This window comes from Electrona antarctica, assembly GCF_951216825.1.
Source record: "Electrona antarctica genome assembly, chromosome: 13".
Taxonomy (NCBI): Eukaryota; Metazoa; Chordata; class Actinopteri; order Myctophiformes; family Myctophidae; genus Electrona; species Electrona antarctica.
The window spans coordinates 5951474-5973973 of NC_136794.1; the positions used below are offsets into that span (position 1 = coordinate 5951474).

General features: G+C 47.7%; 1 protein-coding gene across 1 annotated transcript in view; it reads left to right on the forward strand.

The window, feature by feature from the left end:
• The window catches only part of myo16 (myosin XVI), a gene marked incomplete at its 3' end in the record, with an annotated part of 177929 nt that overhangs the window by 149980 nt on the left and 5449 nt on the right, over positions 1 to 22500 (forward strand). The window contains exons 30-33 of the mRNA XM_079518690.1: positions 243 to 655; positions 1199 to 2509; positions 14166 to 14321; positions 16548 to 16633. Of these exons, the coding sequence (XP_079374816.1) occupies positions 243 to 655; positions 1199 to 2509; positions 14166 to 14321; positions 16548 to 16633 (1966 nt within the window). The remainder of the gene's footprint in view (positions 1 to 242; positions 656 to 1198; positions 2510 to 14165; positions 14322 to 16547; positions 16634 to 22500) is intronic.

The following is a 22500-nucleotide window of genomic DNA, read 5'->3' on the forward strand; positions in this document are numbered from 1 at the left end:
GCTCATAGCTGCTATGATCTGCTATTTTTCAATAGCTAAAGTATAACATCATCCTTAAAAAACACCAAATGGGGTTCCCGCCCAGAATGGCTTAAATGCGAGAGTGTCAAAATGGAGATACATTGTTTTTCTTTCCCCCATTTGTACCCTCTTTGAGTGAAATGAAACACTGATAGGATTTTTACTGTGCTCCACCACCCCCCCCCCCCCCCCCCCCCCCCCCCCCCCACATTTATTTCTAGGGTCGTGGAGAAAAGTGGTAAAGCCTACGAGGGCTCCGTCGGCGGCGGCGGGGGTGGTGCTGGCCGAATCATCCGACACTTTCGCTCCAGCTCGGTGCCCATCCCCCTGGAGAACATGGTTCATTCCGCCGCCACCGCCAGTCCGTCCGTCAGAGCAGCCGCGCTGCAGCAGCAGCAGACGGCCCTGCACGCCACAGAGGACGGCGGGGCGGGTGGCGGCGGGGGAGGTTCCCCTCGCAAACAGCCCCCTCCCAAGCCAAAGAGGGACCCCAACACTCGCCTGAGCGCCTCGTATGAGGCGGTGAGCGCGGGGCTGACGCTGGGACCCAGGCAGAGTCCCACTCCTACGGAGGGCTACGGCTCTCCGGCCGGAAGCCCCCCGAAAACCCAGCTGTCCCCTACAGACCCCGCAGGTATATATATAAATATATATATATGTGACCACATTTGACTGAGGGACTGCCATTGGATTGGATTTTTTTTCATGTCATATGAAAGCAGGGAATCAATCAATCATCCAAATTGACATATTGATTGTTCAGTTTGACCCACCAGTTTTGGAGATATGGCTTATAGTCTGAGTAATGTCTTGCAGAAAACAGCGAGTCGAGAAAACAGGCTTGAAAGGTTCACTTCTGTGGTCTCTAACATTACACCTATAGCTACATGTTTAAGCAAATGTTTCATATTTACATGTCGATTATTTTCAGCTCTGACACTTATTTCAGACATGCTCTAGTATGTGAAGAGTCTGCCTGTGCTATTAATTCATTTTGGAAAAAAAGGAAAAAAAAGGTTTTTCTCCTCTGGTGAAAAGCTGGAGTTTGCGCGATGGCAGGCTCTCTGTCACATATTGTCCCGTTTGGTGATGCTGTGGTTTTAAGCATGTTGTCATGTTATCTAAACCGGGTGTTTAATTGCTTTGTCATGTCATTTCCACTTTCCCCCACCTGCAGCCTTGTCCAAGCCCCGCCCCCACAGCGACGACTACACCGCCGCGGCAAGGAACAAAAAGCCGCCGCCCAAGCCCAAGCGCAGCCCCAACACCAAGCTGAGCGGCTCCTACGAGGATGTCAACGCCATGTCGGCGCAGCTGCGGACGCTGCGTCCGCTCGACGCCAAGCTGCGCCTGCTGCTGTCGTCGCGGAGCAGTGGCGGCAGCAGAGTGGCCTCGCCGAGCCCACGGCACCATCGGTCCCGGGACGATGTCAAAGACGAAGACGACGAGGAGGAGGAGGACGTGTACATTGAGATGGTGGGTGCCTCCCACTCCCAGCCTCGGAAGACCACCACCACCTCCCGGAGCCTCCAGGAGCCCCCGGACAGCCCGCCAGACGCCGAGGCCGTGTACGAGGAGATGAAGTACTTCCCGCCCGACGACGGCGGCTGGCTTCCGGCGACCATGAGCGCGGCAGCAGCGACCAGCAGGGCGGCCAAGCTGGAAGGCATGCAGCTGGGCCTGGTGGTGCAGGGGGGTCTGGGTGGGGCCACCACCGCCATGGACATCCCCACGGCCTCCAAAGCCACCCACGGGATTAAGGACAGTGGCGGTGGCTGCGACATCCCCGCCCCCTTCCCCAACCTGCTCCCCCACCGGCCGCCCCTCCTGGTCTTCCCGCCGTCGCCCGTCACCTGCTCCCCGGCGTCGGACGAGTCCCCGCTCACGCCGCTGGAGGTGAAGAAGCTGCCCGTGCTGGAGACCAACCTGAACTACACCACCGGTGCCGGGGCGCCGACCCCCGACAGCCCCATGCTCTCGCCGCTGCCGCAGTACGCCACCAACGCCCGCCAGCGGGCCGACTCCTCGCCCAACGTCTTCATGCAGAGTGACAAGTCCACGCCTCCGCCGCTCACGCCTCCTCCGCCTCCTCCTCCTCCAACCAACAACGCCGCCCCCCCTCCTCCGCCCTACCGCCCTCCCTCCCACTTCCCCTTCCCCCCGGAGGCCGGCTTCCTGGCTTTGACGCGTGCGGCGTCGGTCGCGGGGGGACCCGACTGCCCCAAACCGCCTTCGTCCTCCTTGCACCGGTCGGCGGCAGGGGGGGATGCCTCCCTGCATGGGAAGCCCCCGCCGTACTCCCCGGCGAAGGCCACACCATCGCGCCCCGAGCCTCGGAGGGCCCACTCGTGCTCCTCGTCGCCGCTGCTGTTCAACCCGGCCAACGGGCGAGCCCTCACCAGCCCCATGGACGAGCTCAACACGCTCATCAGCTCCGGACGCAGCCTGCTGCGGAAGTCCACGTCCGGACGCAGGATGAGAGACGGAGGTCAGTCGCGCATCACACATACATACACACAAAGGGCTCCATTTTTGTCAGTGCTAAACCCCTTATCCCTAAACTTCTTTGCCTTTTTGAGTGGTGCAACCACGCCAAGGAACAGCTTTGTCCCTATGTCCCAACCTATGTCCTAACCTATGTGACTATGTCCCTGTGTCCCGATGTTTAGAGTACCAATAGGCGGTGCTGTTGCACCACTCGCTTCAGACTGGTCTGATTTTTTTACTATTTTTCAAAACATTTTTGAATAGTTAAAATGGCCAGTCTACAAGCTCACAATGTGTCAATGTAGATTGGCTAGTTGAACTATTCAAAAATGTTTTTCAAAATAGTAAAAAAACGCACGCACGCACCTCTTTCTCCTCCTCTCCTCTCCACTGTTTTTAATTAAAGCTGCTTTTAGCGAGTGCTCGGTTCCATCACTAGATTTATCAACAGCAGGGAGAACCCCATGGCCACGCCTGGCTACACCTTTACGTGTGTGTGTGTGTGTGTGTGTGTGTGTGTGCGTGTGCGTGTGCGTGTGCGCGCGTGCGTGCGTGCGCGTGCGCGTTTGTCTAGTGGGTGGGGAGTTAACCTTTGCGTCACTGTCATTTCTCACACACTGTTCCATACAGCCTACTGTACCTGATGTAGGTAATGCGTGTGTGTACCTGCACGTGTGTGAGTGCATGCATCTGTCTGTGCGTGCGTGCGCGAGTGAGCGTGCCTGTGCGCACGTGTGTGTGCGTGTGTGTGTGCGTGTGAACCCTCCACCAATATGTGATAGCTACAGTGATGAGGTCACGATCAGACTCTCAGCCTGGTCTGTGCCAGATGATTTATTGAGCATTGGGTGATTACCTTCTATAGGGCAGGCGAGTATAGCTAGTGGATTAGTAATATCCTACTGTGTGTGTGTGCGTGCGCGTGTGTGTGTGTGTGTGTGCGTGCGTGCGTGCGCGACCGCGTGTTTGTGCAGAAGTGCACGTGTGTCCGTTTGAGTGTGGGGCAGGGGAGACGCAAGAGCACCCCCCAGCCTATAGCCACCCACCTATATATACGCCATCTCCCCATTCTTCACACCTGGAAACTTGGGTCGTTAACAAAGCTCTGGTGGCCAGCCACCCTGTTTGGCCCACATGAAGCAGCCCATCCATCCGTTGCGGTCTCCTGTGTGGTGCCCTTTGGCACGCATGCAGCTGCCTCTTAACATGTTAGCTAATGAGCTAGCTAGCGTGTAGCCCAAGCCCCCTGCAGTGCAGCTCTCCAATGTTGAAGCACTGGGCCCTAGTGGTAAGAGGTGGGAATGCAGGCGGACCCGTGGAGTTATATGACTAGGAAACCCCGTGCAGCTGGGGTTTAACATTGAGTGCCATCGTTTGCACTTCAGCATGTTGGACACCACATTTTGGTGCCCAAATCGAAAAAAATGCGGAAGTAGACGGTTCTTCCGGGTGCTTCAAAACGCCACTGAGCAACTTCCACTGAAATGAATAGTTTACTTGAGTATTTCCAACACTTCACTACATTTCAGAGCCAAAATGTGTCCTTTTCTCCACTACAATTATTTGATATGTAACTTTAGTTACTAGTTACTTAATGGAGGTTTCAATTTTGATTAGAAAACATACATTAACCACTTCAGCCCTATATACTGTACATTTCGGCCATTTGAAGACGCATTGTGAGCTTGTAGACCGGCAATTTTCAAAACATTTTGTACACATTTTTACTTGTGAAATGGGACATTCTGCAATATGAGTACTTTTACTTTTGATGCCGATACTTTTCTACTTTTACGTAAAATTTGAATACGGGACTTCTACTTGTAACGGGTGTAAATCTACATTGCAGTATTGATATACTTTTACTTAAAGTAAAACATTTGAGTACTTTTTTACACCACTGCAAAGTTCATGCCGTGGTCGCGGACGTGACGCACTGTCAACTCGTACTGTAGGTCTGCTGTTTGTCGCCATGCTGCGGCTGCCTGTGCGACATAAATTAGCCGTTTCGCTGCTGTCGCACTGCACTTTATAAGCATGCTCTGGTTGCGTTTGCTGCGTCTCTCTCTCTCCCCAGCGTACTACATGCAGAGAGCACACACACACACACACACACACGTTGGACACTCTCTCCCCAGCGTACTACATGCTGAGAGCACGCACACACACACACACACGTTGGACACTCTCTCCCCAGCGTACTACATACATAGTGCACACACACACACACGCATTGGACGCTGCAGTGACTTTGATGCAAGGGCTAACCTTTGCGGAAACGGGGCAAGGACATTCGTCACGTACTGCAAAGCGGATGAGTCAGGAGGGTCAGAGGGTTTAGCACATTTTCGACATCGCCTTTTTGCCGTTAAAGGAGAATTTCAGACCAGAAGGCTTTCTTACCTTTATTGTCTCCACCAGGCCGAAGGCATGGGGAGAGAGTATGTTTTGCACTCCGTCCGTGTGTGTGTGTGTCCGTGTGTCCGTGTGTGTGTCCTTCCGTCCGTCTGTTACCAGCTAATCTCCGGCACCGTTAACCCGGTCGATGCCAAACTTTGCACACACACTCCCTGGATGCCAACGATGAACCTCTGCCCCACATTTTCCAGAACGGCCTGTTATAGCGCCACCAGGAGGCCGCTTTGTGCAAAACAAGTTTTTGGACAGTACACCTACAGATTTTGTCCAAACATCACACAAATTGGTACACAGTCTCTCTAGAGCCATTCAACGAAACAGGTCTTTCAGATTTCTCAGACTCCATCCTGATTGGCTAAGATTGCCTTCCAAAGTTCGCAGGAGTGCTCAGTTTCAAACAAAATGCTGCAAATCATGAACACATCATGTGATTTCCGTGAAATTGTGCACGCACATTCCCACTAGGCCGAGGAAGAAATGCCACATGAACATTTTCAACTCAGCCTCATGGTGGCGCTATAACTGGCCGAAAAGTGTTTTTACCTCTAACTGCATGGATCTGTGGATAACTTTGTATGCCAACTCCCTAGAGGCCAAGGAAAAACCTTTGCCTGGAATTTTTCACATCTGCTCTTTATAGCGCCACCAGGAGGCCGACATATGTAAAACACATTTTCTAATATTACTCCTTCAGATTTTATCCAAATTTCACGCAAATCAGTACACATGTTCTCCATAGTCATGTGATCAAGACGGGTTTGTTTGATTTATCATAATCCACCCTCATTGGCTACGATTGGCTTCTAAACTTTTCAGGAGTAGCCTGCTTTGTACCCGTTTTGTACAAATCGCCACAACTACTCAACGCAGCGTCCGATTGCGGTGAAACTGTGCATGCATATTCCCACTAGGCTGAGGAAGAAATGCCACTTGACAGTTTTCGAATCAGCCTCATGGTGGCGCTACAACAGGCCAAGCCGCGTCTCACACTCTCACACACACACTCTCTCACACACACACACACACACACACACACACACACACACACACACACACACACACACACGTTTATATATTACTCCTACACATTTTGCCAAACATCACACACACTGGTGGAGACCTGTGCCCGGAAGGGCACTTTTTCTAGTTTGTAGTTGTTACGTCCTCACCAACGAGGTCCAGGTGTTATTTTGTGCAAAAGCGCATTATTGGCTATTTCCCCTACCATACGCCCTCAATGAATTGAATTTAATTGAATGGGGCATTGGGGTGTTGTGCTAATTCGCTTATTTCCATCGCTCAAAAATATTTTTTTGTAGTATCCCAAGTGGCACACTTTACTACTTCTTTCGATGGAAATAAGCGAATTAGCACTAAAAGCCATTGAGGGCTTATGGTAGGGGAAATAGCCAATAATGCACTTTTGCACAAAATAACACCTGGACCTCTTTGTTGGGGACGTAACAACTACAAATAAAGATAAGAAAGCCTTCTAGTCCGAAATTATCCTGAAGACGGACGGAGTGCCATGATTTTTGTATCCACAATAAAACATGATCATCAGGTATTCTTGTTATGTACAAGGAGGACGATTTTAGTCCTAGTAGTACAAAGTAGTGGTAAGGTTGAAATCTCTTTTTTTGCAAGTAGAAATATATCCGGGTCTTGCAGGGTTAAGTGTGCCTGGTTTGCCTGGTGGGTGGTGATGGATTAGGTGGTGCTCCACCTGAACTGAAGCCGCACCCACAGCTGTTGTTGTATGATAAAGGGGGTTAGAGGGGATGATAGTGTGATGTCACTATATCACTGTTTTTTTTTTCCATTGGCACGTTTGACTGTCAATGTTTCAGCCTCCAGGAAGAAACCCTAAATACAAAGGGAAGAAAGACATCACAAACACCACACCACAAGGGGTCTAATGAAGCACTGTCACCTCATAAACACACGAAAAACTGGACAAAAAATACAAAAATCACGGCACTCCATCTTTAACCCATTTTAGGCGGGAACCCCTTTTGGTGTTTTAAACATTGTTATAATTTAGCTATTGAAAAATAGCAGATCTACAAGCTCATAGCGCGCCACTGAGTGGCGCGCTACGAGCTTGTAGGTCTGCTATTTTTTGAAAAATCGTTAAAATGTGGCGCAAATCATTGAATATATATTTCAGAGCGAACATTTTTAACTAAAATATTTGCTTCTGGGGGAAGGTCCCTGGAACTACATATTTTGAGATGGGGGGTCCGTGGCCCAATAGAGATAATTCTGGGGGTCCTTGACATGAAAAAGGTTGAGCCCCACTGACATGGAAACATGGGGTTTTTCAGAAAAATGTTAGGATTCAGAAGACTTTTTTTTTTAATCGACTTCCAAAATGGGTTAAGAAACAACACAGATCAGCAGAGAAGGGCTCCGGGACAAACAGAAACATGTTGTCTCACTGCATGTCTCCCTTCCATTTAAGTGTCCCTTTCCCTCAAAGTGTATTAGTCAGTGGGCCGGCTTAATAATACATGAGAAGTAGAAGGGATGAGGATGGGGGGGGGGGGGGGGGGTATGAAATATTCAACAGCTCACTCATGTTCTACAGAAGACTGTACTGTTGACTGCCCGCCCCAGTATAGGATCACATCAGGACACTACTATGGTCAGGACAGCCATACTATGAGACACAGGTTAGAGAACTAGAGAGAGAGAGAGAGAGAGGCGGGCGGGGGGAATCCTGACAGTTTTCTGAAAAAGCTATGTTTCTATGTCAGTCGTTCTTCGACTTTTCAAAAATGGCAGACCTACAAGCTCGTAGAGTGGCGCGCTATGAGCTTGTAGATCTGCTATTTTTCAATAGCTAAAGCATAACATATTGCTAACGCCAAAAGGGGTTCCCGCCCCCAAAATGGGTTAAACCGGCCCGGCGTGTGATACCCGACGCGGAGGCTATGGGGGTGTTGACTGCCCGCCCCAGTATAGGATCACATCAGGACACACTATGGTCAGGACAGCCATAATATGAGACACAGGTTAGAGAACTAAAGAGAGAGGTGGGCGCCGGGCGGGGGGTTGGAATTATCCAACCAAATTATGTTTACTCCCCAGTCTTGACAAATGGTCATCCAGGCATGCCATGAGGCTAATAATAATTATGTGGACCTGGCTAGTTTTTTTTTTTTTTGTGCAAATGACCCAGTTGTGTCACACAGCTATAAACAGGGACAAGGTCAAGAAGGAGGGAAGGAGGGGCGGAGGCTCGCCTCCTTATGAACATAAAGACGCAAACGCTATATTAGAGGCACACACTGACGCATTCTCCGTCTCGCGTGGCGACCGGCTGACTTCCTCCCTTCGTCAGCGCCTGGTGTGTATATACCTGTACCGGGGAACAAAAAAGAGCTGGCGTCATGGAAACCCTGTCTGCATGCGACAGGGGAACTCAGTACCGAGGAGGGGGGAGGAGGTGGGGGGGTCATGACCTTGCTGTTATTTTGAGTCGGCGGAGGCCCAGGCGGCGGTGTGTGTGTGTGTGTGCTTGAGATCTGAGCGCGCGGTGGCGAGATGCCGATGGGGAGCTTAGCGGGATGGCCTATACTTCCGTTCCGCCGCCCGCTGCTGCTGCTGCTGCTGGCCGTTAAAACGGCCCGGCGTGTGATACCCGACGCGGAGGCTATGGGGGTGGCCCAGGGGTTAGGGTCGCTATCTCAGACATCCTTGTGAAGAAGAGCAGCTGCCCCTCTGCATGGCGCTCCTCCTCATGCCGCCGCCCCGACCGCCCTCCTCCTCCTCCTCCCCTAGGGGGGGGGGGGGAGCGGGGAAAGCCACAGGAATGCCAAGGGAAAAGAGCTGGGCAGGTGGTCGCCGGGTCCTCACTCACGGCCACTATAGAGGGTATGCACATTATGCATAAAGTCAATGGCAAATTGAAAAATAGCAGACCTACAAGCTCGTAGCGCGCCACTCGAAAATCGAAGAACGACTGACATAGAAATGTAGCTTTTTCAGAAAACTGTCAGGATGTAGAAGACATTTTTAGAATCTGATCTCAGGTCAAAATGGGTTAATGTCGTTTATCGTCATGTGATGCAATCAAATACAACTTTTCCGTTCGGATGTATGGGCTGTCAAGGCCAGGAGGTAGTTTTTTGCCACTCAGTAGGCGTTCCTGCATAACTTCCGGGTTTGATGATGAATGTCACACGTCGCATACCCTCTATAACCTCAAGCCGGATTTTAGGGGCCACGGTCGTTTATTGCGTCGGGTTAGGGGAGCAGCCCGATGCATGCCGAAGCGTCGAATGCGTCAATTACCTAGGATGTGCATGGGGGGGCCGGTGCATGGTTGTTTCCTGCTGGGTAGTTCGTTTGACATATAACACCAGGGCTCCACCGGGCGCGTCAGCGTCGCGTCTCCGTCACCGTCAAGGAATGTTCCCTTTTTAATCAATGAAGGGTGGCTCCACTGCCCGCGTTGCGTTGACGGAGACGCGACGCGTGCATTAAAATTGAACCGGTGCGTTTTTTGACGCACGCGACGGAGACGCAACACGTCCGGTGGAGCCCTGGCGTTAGGCTAGACGATGCAGCCGGTGTCTCCCTGCAAAAGAAAATACAAGCACCTTACGGAATACAAATCATTGTGTGTGTACACTGTTTAGTGTTTATACCCTATTCTGGGCGTGAACCCCTTTTGGTGTTTTAACTAAGCATTATATTATACTTTAGCTATTGAAAAATAGCAGATCTACAAGCTCATAGCGCCACCGAGTGGCGCGCTACGAGCTTGTTGGTCTGCTATTTTTGAAAAATCATGAAAATGCGGCACAAAGCTTTGAATAATTGAATAATTGAATATTCTTTTAGAAGACTTTCTTTTTATTTCGACGTCAGGCCTAACTAGGTTACAGCGAATGACCTCGGTACATAGAACTATTGTTACATAAACAGAGCAACTAAGTTTAATTCCAAAATAATTTCCATTACATTTGAATAAATCACTGCTACTTGTTGCAAATGTTTTTATATACTAAGTGAATGCAAAAAACATTGAAATATACTGCTGTCAACTTTCAAAAGTATAAAGCTAACCTCTCCTATATGGAATCTGGATGTATGTATGACTATATCTGACAGAACACATCTTTTTATAGTTTCACAAGATTGTATTACTCAAAGTGTTAATGTAACACAGCTCTGTTTACACCTTTAATTTATATTCAACATCTATTTTGTACATACATCGTTTTATCTTGATTGTTTTTGTTCCACTTTTGCTTTGGCAATGTAAACGTATGTTTTCTCATGCCAATAAAGCTCAATTGAATTGACTTGACTTGACCTGACTTGAATTAGCCCTTCACTAAATCCCACCCCAAAAAGCGATTGTCCAATGCCAATCCATAAATAGTTTAGCAAACGGTTGCTATGCAGGTCAAGCTTTCTTCGCTGCTAACGTGCCTATTGGACAAAGGATGGGTTGGGGAGGGACTTAGTGAAGGGCTAATTGAATTGAAAACCACAAACGGGCCACAAACGTCGACAGCGTCAATGCTTCATAGTATATATCTGCTGATTTCGGTGTGCGTGCGACACTGCATGCGGCCAAAGTATATATACACAAGTAAGACGCGCGAACGCGGGAAGCGAACGCAGCTCGTAAATTGCAAAAACAACAATAGAATAAATTACGTAATTTTTTAAGGTTTTTTTTAAGTTCTCTTTTTTTGTGTTTTTTAAGTTTTTTTTTTAAGTTAAGTTTTTTTTTAAGTTAAGTTTTTCCTTTTAAAGTTTTTCCTTTTTAAGTTTTTTTTTTAAGTTAAGTTTTTTTTATGTGCGCGTGCATGTGTGTGTGTGTTTTTGTGTGTGATACAGCTGCGCCCTCTGGTGGTGGGCGGGTGGTGTTACAGCGTGACACACACACACACACAGACAGGATCTGCTGGGTCTCATAGTAAATGCTCACTGCGTTCGCAATCAAGCCCTTCAGCAGCATGCATGGCTGCACAGAAATACTCACACCCCGGACACACATTTCCTTCATGGCTACAGGGTTTTCATTCTACACATGGTATAGGCCCCCGCTCCAGCCCTGGGTTTCCATTCTACACATGCTATAGGCCCCCGCTCCGGCCCTGGGTTTCCATTCTACACATGCTATAGGCCCCCGCTCCAGCCCTGGGTTTCCATTCTACACATGCTATAGGCCCCCGCTCCAGCCCTGGGTTTCCATTCTACACATGCTATAGGCCCCCGCTCCAGCCCTGGGTTTCCATTCTACACATGCTATAGGCCCCCGCTCCAGCCCTGGGTTTCCATTCTACACATGCTATAGGCCCCCGCTCCAGCCCTGGGTTTCCATTCTACACATGCTATAGGCCCCCGCTCCAGCCCTGGGTTTCCATTCTACACATGCTATAGGCCCCCGCTCCAGCCCTGGGTTTCCATTCTACACATGCTATAGGCCCCCGCTCCGGCCCTGGGTTTCCATTCTACACATGCTATAGGCCCCCGCTCCGGCCCTGGGTTTCCATTCTACACATGCTATAGGCCCCCGCTCCGGCCCTGGGTTTCCATTCTACACATGCTATAGGCCCCCGCTCCGGCCCTGGGTTTCCATTCTACACATGCTATAGGCCCCCGCTCCGGCCCTGGGTTTCCATTCTACACATGCTATAGGCCCCCGCTCCGGCCCTGGGTTTCCATTCTACACATGCTATAGGCCCCCGCTCCAGCCCTGGGTTTCCATTCTACACATGCTATAGGCCCCCGCTCCAGCCCTGGGTTTCCATTCTACACATGCTATAGGCCCCCGCTCCAGCCCAGGGTTTCCATTCTACACATGCTATAGGCCCCCGCTCCAGCCCTGGGTTTCCATTCTACACATGCTATAGGCCCCCGCTCCAGCCCAGGGTTTCCATTCTACACATGCTATAGGCCCCCGCTCCAGCCCAGGGTTTCCATTCTACACATGCTATAGGCCCCCGCTCCAGCCCTGGGTTTCCATTCTACACATGCTATAGGCCCCCGCTCCAGCCCTGGGTTTCCATTCTACACATGCTATAGGCCCCCGCTCCGGCCCTGGGTTTCCATTCTACACATGCTATAGGCCCCCGCTCCGGCCCTGGGTTTCCATTCTACACATGCTATAGGCCCCCGCTCCGGCCCTGGGTTTCCATTCTACACATGCTATAGGCCCCCGCTCCAGCCCTGGGTTTCCATTCTACACATGCTATAGGCCCCCGCTCCAGCCCTGGGTTTCCATTCTACACATGCTATAGGCCCCCGCTCCAGCCCTGGGTTTCCATTCTACACATGCTATAGGCCCCCGCTCCAGCCCTGGGTTTCCATTCTACACATGCTATAGGCCCCCCGCTCCAGCCCTGGGTTTCCATTCTACACATGCTATAGGCCCCCGCTCCAGCCCTGGGTTTCCATTCTACACATGCTATAGGCCCCCGCTCCAGCCCTGGGTTTCCATTCTACACATGCTATAGGCCCCCGCTCCAGCCCTGGGTTTCCATTCTACACATGCTATAGGCCCCCGCTCCAGCCCTGGGTTTCCATTCTACACATGCTATAGGCCCCCGCTCCACTCCAGCCCTGGGTTTCCATTCTACACATGCTATAGGCCCCCGCTCCAGCCCTGGGTTTCCATTCTACACATGCTATAGGCCCCCGCTCCAGCCCTGGGTTTCCATTCTACACATGCTATAGGCCCCCGCTCCAGCCCTGGGTTTCCATTCTACACATGCTATAGGCCCCCGCTCCAGCCCTGGGTTTCCATTCTACACATGCTATAGGCCCCCGCTCCAGCCCTGGGTTTCCATTCTACACATGCTATAGGCCCCCGCTCCAGCCCTGGGTTTCCATTCTACACATGCTATAGGCCCCCGCTCCAGCCCTGGGTTTCCATTCTACACATGCTATAGGCCCCCGCTCCAGCCCTGGGTTTCCATTCTACACATGCTATAGGCCCCCGCTCCAGCCCTGGGTTTCCATTCTACACATGCTATAGGCCCCCGCTCCACTCCAGCCCTGGGTTTCCATTCTACACATGCTATAGGCCCCCGCTCCACTCCAGCCCTGGCTGCACGCTCTTCACAACAAGCACTCCATCCCACGCATCCCTCTCACCAAAGTCCTTTCCTCTTCTATATCCCTCGTGATGCGAACACCCACACCTACGCCATGGGCCGTGTATGTGTGTGGAGGATAGTGAGGGGTATATTTAACTTATTCTGAACGGGAACCCCTTTTGGTGTTTTAAAGCATTATGTTATACTTTAGCTATTGGAAAAATAGCAGATCTACAAGCTCATAGCGCGGCACCGAGTGCCGCGCTATGAGCTTGTAGATCTGCTATTTTAGAAGAATCGTGAAAATGTGGCTTTGAATATATATATTCTTTCAGAGCGTTTTTAACTCGTATCTTTGCTTCTGGGGGGGGGGTGTCCCTGGAACAACATATTTTCAGATGGGGGTCGGCGGCCAAATACACATGATTCTAGGGGTCCTTGACATGAAATAGTTTGGGAACCACTGACATAGAAACATAGGTTTTTTTCAGAAGACTGTCATGATTTAGAAGACATTTTGTGGAATCGAGCTCAGGTCTAAATGGGTTAGGTATCTCAGGAATAGAGGGGGGGGGGGGGGGGGGCACTGCCTGGGGGGGGGGTGTTCGCTCGACGTGGGATGGCAGCTGATGAATGCCCCCCCCTCGTCCATCCACGCACGCACGCGCTGAAAACCCACGCGATCGTCCGCTACACTTTGGAACACACCCTTCATTCTGCATGACCGTAGGGGGGTATAGAGAAGGGTCACGTTGGGGCGCTGTTCCTACCATATACAGCCCTGCATGAATGCCTTTATGACGTCGGGCTATAGGATAAGACGCAACACGGAGGCCAAGGGGCTAATTTGGGGGAAAGGATACCGGGAAAAAAACACACTGGGCATGTAATTTGCCTCTTCCGGGACTTGTACGTGTATTATTCCCCATGCCTGTCAGTCCTAACAGTCAGCAAACGATACGATTATGGGAATGGTTATTATTGTCTACTCTACGGAGAAGCCTGGACTAATGGAAGTGAGTTGGGCTGTTCTCTGCGAGTCCTTTTATGGGCGCACGAGGACCATGATTTCCTCATGTGCAATGAGGCACTATAATGTAATGTGTGTTTCTGATCAATACATTATTGTGCTCCTCCTTTCATTCTCTCTCTCTCTCTCTCTCTCTCTCGCTGCAGGATTCAACTCCAACATCAACCTGCCCGGACGGGAAGACTGCGGCTCCGCCCCCACCTCCCCGTCGCCACAGCTGCAGGACAGGAACGCCAACAACCACAACAATCCTCACTGCCCTAGCCCCGCCCCCAGCGAGAACGGCAACCAGATCTCCAATGGTATATACCAGAGCATGCATAGTTATGTCCATATGTGGCCAAATTTCACTGAGGCACTGCCATTGGAATTTTTTTTCTTTTTTTCATGTCATATGAAAGCAGGGAATCATAGCTTCAAATTGACATATTGGTTGTTCAGTTTGACCCACCAGTTTTGGAGATATGGCTTATAGAGTATAATGTCTTGCAGAAAACAGCGAGTTGAGAAAACAGGCTTGAAAGGTTCACTTCTGTGGTCTCCAACATTACACCTAGCTACATGTTTAAGCATTTATTTCATATTTACATGTTGATTTCAGCTCTGACACTTATTTCAGACATGCACTAGTATGTGAAGAGCCTGCCTGTGCTATTAACTCATTTTGGATAACTAAAAAAAAGTTGTTCTCCTCTGGTGAAAAGCTGGAGTTTGCGCGAGTTGTCTCTCAGTCAAATCTGGTCACATATATGAGCCAAAGCTTGGTCCAACCACATAGATCAGTGCCTTTCAACCTTTTTCATATCAAGGCCCATTATTTATTCGGCATTCGAGCCACGGAACCACCATTTGATGACATTTAGCCTCTCAGACCCCCAAAAAACGAAAGAATATTTTGTTGTCGTCGGATACGATTTTGTTCACAATTCCATCCTGTATTGATGTTGGTACTAGAGGAGATACAGCAGAGCAAACATTGATAAAAAATAACAGTTCTTCTACATTCTCTAATAGACTCCTTGTAATTTAAGTAATGCAGATGTTTAACAATAATGTAACTCTTGAGACGGTAAAATGAAACCAAAGGGTCCATTTGGTTTCATTTTACGCTCTCAAGAGTTAAATATCTCTAAAGGGTCCATTTGGTTTCATTTTACGCTCTCAAAAGTTAAATATCTCTAAAGGGTCCATTTGGTTTCATTTTACGCTCTCAAAAGTTAAATATCTCTAAAGGGTCCATTTGGTTTCATTTTACGCTCTCAAGAGTTAAATATCTCTAAAGGGTCCATTTGGTTTCATTTTACGCTCTCAAGAGTTAAATATCTCTAAAGGGTCCATTTGGTTTCATTTTACGCTCTCAAGAGTTAAATATCTCTAAAGGGTCCATTTGGTTTCATTTTACGCTCTCAAGAGTTAAATATCTCTAAAGGGTCCATTTGGTTTCATTTTACACTCTCAAAAGTTAAATATCTCTAAAGGGTCCATTTGGTTACCAGCTCTCCATCATTTATCTGGGGACCACCCCGGGACCACTGGTTGAAAACCACTGACTGTAGATTATATAATAAAGCTAAATGAATCATGCTGACCAGCTGTAGCTTGTCCAGGTTGAACATCAGCTATTTTCACCACGGAGTCCTGATTGAAATGGTCTCACAGACCAATCACAGAGTGAGGGAAGTATGGCGGGACAGTGCTACATATCTATAAAGGGTCCATTTGGTTACCAACTCTCCATGGCGGGACAGTGCTATATGAAGGGCTCATTGGACGAGGTGGATTGGTGGAGGCTGGCCCGGGATGGTGATTATAGCGAGAGCCGAATAATAATAATACAATTTGAAAGAGAATAAAATGGAAAAGGAAAAATGCCTACAATGATTTACGATTACAGTGTTCCTATATTGACATCCTACTGTACCTTCCTCTCGTTTCCTTTATGCTTCCCTCTGCCACGTTTCACTAGCCGATCTACAAGCTCACAACGCAGCGCAATTCAGCATGCAACCAAGTGTAAAATTACTTATACTTCCTAACATTTTAGCCTAGTTTCTAATTTCTATCTGTTGACGAAATTGGCAATATATTTAGTCTTATAGTTTTAGTCATAATAGCTTAGTTTTCATTTAGTTTCCATTTAGTTTTCGTCGGAGATAAAAGGTAGTCGGCGACGATGTTCCGTCTTAGTTTTAGTCGACAAAAAACAACACTGCTTCCAGTCCAGCCCCATTGCGTTGTTGTGTGTTGGAAGAGTAAATGGTAAATGGTGCATTTACATAGACACATTCATACACCGATGGCAGCGGAAACCATGCAAGGCACCAACCAGCACATCAGGAGCAATTTGGGGTTCAGTGTCTTGCCCGGGTTCGAACTGGCAACCTTGCGGTTGCCATCCAGCCACTCTACCCCTGAGCCACCGCCGCCCCAAAGAGTCTTTGACTGTGTGTAAAATGACTGCTGGTGGGTGTGTAACTGTATATTCTTCCGCTCATGGCTGTTCTTACTTCTTTGTCGTCATTGTTCAGGGTCGCTGGAGGATGACAGTCATGGCAAGTCCAACTTGTCCAGCCACGCCTCTCTGCACAGACACATGGACAGCCATCACACTCAGGTAAACACACGTCCACGTGCGCCGACAGTATACATGCCTTTAGGGCAGACGAGAACCAGCGTCTTTAGGGCACGTCAGTCACGCCATCACGATTAGTCTCGATAGAAAGGTTTCGCTCGCTGCTCCTTAATTCATTCTGTGCTATCTACGATTATAATCTAGTCTAGGGTACGGCATCAGCCATCTATACGAACATATATTAAAGCGGTCAATTTACCTTTTAGCATTGCTCCGGTTGCTATGCAACGCCTCCGTCCCCACCAGCTATTGGATTATTATTTTTTACATCAAGGCTCCATTTAAATCCATCAAAAGCGAAGATTTTCCAAGCCCTGTTATCTCTAAAGCTTCGAGTGCTGTCCCATGGTCAGCCGTCGCGCATCCATCATTTGTGACTGTCTCGCGTCGCTCCGTCCGGGACATCTAACAGTTTCTGACCAGATCTAAAAGGGGTATGAGGTAATGCTAACGATCACTGCTCATAACAAAACCTTGGCAATACACTATCGAGGGATTAATTAATGCTGGCGGAAATTGGGTTAAGTATTTTGTGCACTTTTGTGCAACAAGGCACCGGTTCGATGGGTACGAACCATAGAGTATATAAAGGATAGAGACCGAACTGGAGCACTAGCCCCGCCCCCAAGCTATTCATTTCGATGAAGTTGCTCAGTGGCGTTTTGAAGCACCCGGAAGACTGCCGGAAGTACCTCAAATTTGAGGTCCGGGGTGACGTATGGGTGACGTAGGGAGTGATGGTCCTACGTGTCCGTGCACGGGTCCGCCTGCAGTCCTTCTCTTACCACTAGGGCCCAGAGCTTCAACGTTGGAGCGCCTCACTGGCCCCTTGGTACGAACATGTACCCTCTCGCAGTGTTCAAATCTCACCGACCACTTTCCATTACAGGCAATGACAAGATAGATATACTCGGCCGCAAAAAACAAAACGAGCGTAACTGGACGGATTTGGGACGCTGGGGTTCATGTGGTTAAAAGCATTCACAACTCTGTGAGGGAGCCATAAAGACCAAACCACACCAGTTGCAACAAACCCCTTTTTAAAGGGCAACCACACCAATGCAACGTTTGGGCTTAACCCATTTAGGCTTGACGTCGAAATAAAAAAAACTTTATATATTATATATAAAAAAGAATATATATTCAAAGATTTGTGCCGCATTTTTACGATTTTTCAAAAATAGCAGACCTACAAGTTCATAGCGCGCCACTCGGTGGCACGCTATGAGCTTGTAGATCTGCTATTTTTCAATAGCTAAAGTATAACATAATGCTTAGTTAAAACACCAAAAGGGGTTCCCGCCCAAAATGGCTTAAGAGTCCTGGGTTCTGACACCCATTCATTTATAAGCCCATCAAGAGCATCATTTGTCAAACACAAATGCATTTGCGCAACAAACACAGAAATAGACACAATTATCAGTAGGGCTTGCGTGTTGTTAGGGCCTTTGTCGTCATTACCGAGAAGGACTTAAAAGTGCCTTCCATTGAACAAATTGTTTCACTTGTGACATGTGAGCTTTCCCTGGCTCTGAACATAGGTTTAGGGTTACAGGATTGGATTTTAGCTCCTGTGTGTGTGTGTGTGTGTGTGTGAGAGAGACAGACACACACACACGCACGCACGTCGCACGGACGGTGAACGCTCCCGTACAACCACGTATAGGTCCATCGCACGAGGCGGAGAAAGGGAGAATCCACCTCGACCATCTCAACTAACACACAGAACCCTCGTCTAAATATAGAGACGCAAGACGTCGACACACACAGACTAATGAACGCAGCGCAGTGTTACAAAATGTAAATAATTGAATTCCGGTTATTCATTATTCACCGGTACAGAATCGCCACCATGCTGTGGAGAGGTGATCTGAATACAAATAACAACCTAACGCAATTAAACTGCTCCCTGTGTAGCACCCGAGGGTGGCTCGGAACGCCGCGTTTTCCCCCCATATATACTGTGGTATCTGACCCCACAATCGCAGTCAACTGCCAGACAGAATGAAATGTCCATATCGTATATCGCTGGATCAATGGACATCCATTGATTCAATGAAAACAAGACATTGGCACATTTAATTCCCCACTCGCCCTTCATTGTGGAGCCTGTGTTGTGCCAGTGTTGATACAAAAATCTTCGTCGAATACCTTTTTTTTCACTGACGAAAACTAAATTGAAACTAAATGAAAACTAAGCTATGATGACTAAAACTAAGTCTGTGAGCTTGTAGATTGACTATTTTCAGCAAGTGTAAAATCAGTCATTGCGACAACATCAAGACCCGACCAAAATACATTTTAGTCGACTAAATCAACTGTAGATTTAGTCGACTAAAACTAGACTAACACTAAAACATTCCAGGTGACTTAAAAAGAATTGACTAAAACTAAATGAAAACTACGGAGCCCCTGAATGGCCATGCATTCAAAATATATTTTATCTTGTCCGTACAAGATATTATCTCGTCCGTACAAGATATTATCTCGTCCGGACAAGATATTATCTCGTCCGGACGAGATATTATCTCGTCCGGACGAGATATTATCTTGTAAGGACATGATAAAATATATTTTGAATGCATGGCCATTCAGGGGCTCCGTAGAAAACTATTCAAAGAGATTACGACTAAAAAATCTAAATCAAAATGTTCTGCCAAAAGCAACACTGGTTTTTTGGCGGTGATATCAGAGTGCGTACACAAAAAGCTAATGGAAAAGACTCAATAAAGTACAGTGTGATCCTCCGGTATCCACGAGGCGGCGAGCGGCGGGCACACAGCATTCTCTGGAGATTCTCACCCAGAGATAAAGATACTTGAAGAAGGCACGCTGCGTTCCCCAATGCACTCCCTCCTGGGTTATTTGCAAATGGAATAGTCCCTACTTACTACTTTCTCTTATCACATTTTGGCCTGACGTCAAAATTTTAAATTCAGTTTTCTGAAATACCTCGTGTTTCTCTTATCAGTAGTGCTCAATATCATGTCAAGGACCCCCAAAAAATGATATGTAATTGGCCACCGACCCCCCCCCCCCCCCCCCCCCGTCTGAAGATATGGTGTTCCAGGAAGGAAAGATTTGAGTTAAAAAAAACGTTCGTTCTGAAAGAATATATATCCCAAAGACTTGTGCCACATTTTCACGATTTATTTCAAAAAATAGCAGATCTACAAGCTCGTAGCGCGCCACTCGTCAAACTATGAGCTTGTAGATTGTAGGGCTTGTAGATCAAACACCAAAATGGGGTTCCCGCACAAAATGGGTTATTACAAGAACCCGGGGAGAGAGAGAAAGGTGGAAAGAGACATTCTGAAAATGTCACATGAGTTTATTGTAGAAAATGAGATGAGCACGGCGAGTAGATATGTTTCCCCTCCCAGTGTGTGTGTGTGTGTGTGTGTGTGTGTGTGTGTGTGTGTGTGTGTGTGTGTGTGTGTGTGTGTGTGTGTGTGTGTGTGTGTGTGTGTGTGTGTGTGTGTGTGTGTGTGTGTGTGTGTGTGTGTGTGTGTGTGTGTGCGGTCGCAGTATGCTATCACAGACGGTAAGCACACACTGTCCAAGCGCAGCTATCCCCCAAGTTATCCCATTTTGGACGGGAACCCCTTTTGGTGTTTTAAAGCATTACAGGTATGTTATACTTTAGCTATTGAAAAATAGCAGATCTACAAGCTCATAGCGCGGCGCCGCGCTATGAGCTTGTAGGTCTGCTATTTTTGAAAAAATCGTGAAAGTGTGGTGCAAATCTTTGAGTATATTTTCTTTCAGAGCGAACGTTTTTAACTCAAATCTTTGCTTCTGGGAGGGGTGTCCCTGGAACAACATATTTTCAGATGGGGGTCGGCGACAATTACATATAGTTTTTGGGGGTCCTTGACATGAAATATTGAACATAGGTATTTCAGAAAACTGTCGGGATTTAGAAGAAATTTTTTTAAATTTCGATGTCAGAACTAAATGGGTTATTCTTACACTCACATTATAGTGGTATAATAAATAATAATAATAGGCCCAGGTCTTCTGAGGTGAGCTTATATCTAATGTAGAACCTTCTAAAGCTTCCCTTTCAGGCTGTATACCGTCATTTCACCATGGATGTTATTCCAGTATTATCGCAGCATTATTACACTACAAAGCAGTGTTGATTTTGGCCCAGCAAAAGTTTTCATTTTAGTTTCGTCTCGACTTAATTTAGTTTCTAGTCATATTTTTAGCCATGCTGAAATGTTTCGGTGTTTAGTCTAGTTTTAGTAGACTAAATATCATAAGATTTTAGTCGGATGGATCTACAGTTGAATTAGTCGACTAAGATGTATTTTGGCAGGCCTTGATGCCGTCGTAATGGCAGATTCTACACTCGCTGAAAATGGCAGATCTACACAAGCTGTGAGCTTGTAGATATGCTATTTCCAGCATGCAACAGAGTGTAAAATTACGTGTGTTTTACTTGTACTGGATCTCTTGTCCAATATAGTCCCTTCCTAACATTTTAGTCTAGTTTTTATTTGTTGCCGAAATTGTCCAATATATTTGGTCTTATAGTTTTAGTCATCATAGTGTCGTCACAGTATCGTATAGTCACCGAGATCAACACTGCTACAAAGTAGTGTAATAAATGGCACAATAACCTATGTGACCTCCCGTATAATCCTCTCTTTCCTTTGATCTTCTCTCTGATGCCAATGTTGTATTGTCGCTATTTCTACCTTCTTGTTGTCTTTTTCTTCCAGAGGGGGCATCTCAACTTCTCTCCGTTCGGCACGGGGGCTGCCCTCTAAAGGCAGGGGGGGGTCGGGGGGGGTTCGGGGTGGAGGGGGGGGGGGGGGGGGTTTGAAGGTTTTGCTGGAAGCACCCTTCAACTCAGTAGGGATGTGGGTGAGTGTGGTCCATGCCAAAAACAAACTTGGAAACCATTTGCTCCATGGCACGTACACAGCCTCACTATAGTGCTGCTGCCCCCTTCCATTTTCATCATGTCAAAAAAAGCTGCCCTTTTTAAGCACTGCTGGTCTCGGGGGCATCAGAACAGCCCCGGCGGCATCCCTTATTTTTTGCCTTTGTGACATCAGAGTGACGGCCTCCGAAACCTCTGATCCTGCAATCAGTGACCTGGGTTTCCCTGTTCCTCCTCCCCTCTTTGAAGGAAACTGCAGCTCTTGTGGGGTTCAGTCTAAACACTTTGCCCTCCGCACAGTCAGTCTAGTATCTATCCAACACAGTCCAATCCTCAGGGTCAAATGAAGGGTCAATTTTAAGTTAAATTGAAACGGAGGACTGCGTAGCGTATAGCGTGCGCTACCGTAAACCTCACAATCTCACAATGCCGCAGTGGTGGAAAAAAGTACTCAATTGTTTTACTTAAGTAAAAGCACCAATACTGCAATTTAGAACTGCTTTGTTACAAGCAAAAGTACGGAATTGAAAATGTACTTGAGTAAAAGTACAAAAGTATCGGCATCAAAATGTACTTAAAAGTAAATGTAGCCTACTCGTTGTGCAGAATGTCCCATTTCACAAGTTCAAAATGTGTACAAAATCTTTTGAAAATAGCAGATCTACAAGCTCACAATGCGTTACGTTGCGAGCTTGTAGATCGGCCATTTTCAAATGGCCGAAATGTATAGGGTTGAAGTGGTTAATGTATGTTTTCTAATCAAAATTAAGTAAGTAACTAGTAACTCAAGTTTTCAAATAATTGTACTGAAGTAAAAGTACAAAATGTTGGCTCTGAGTAGAAGTAAAAGTACTGGAAAATGGAAATACTCAAGTAAAGTACAAATACCTCAAAATTGTACTTAAGTACAGTACTTAAGTAAAAGTACTTAGTTACTTTCCACCACTGCAACTAA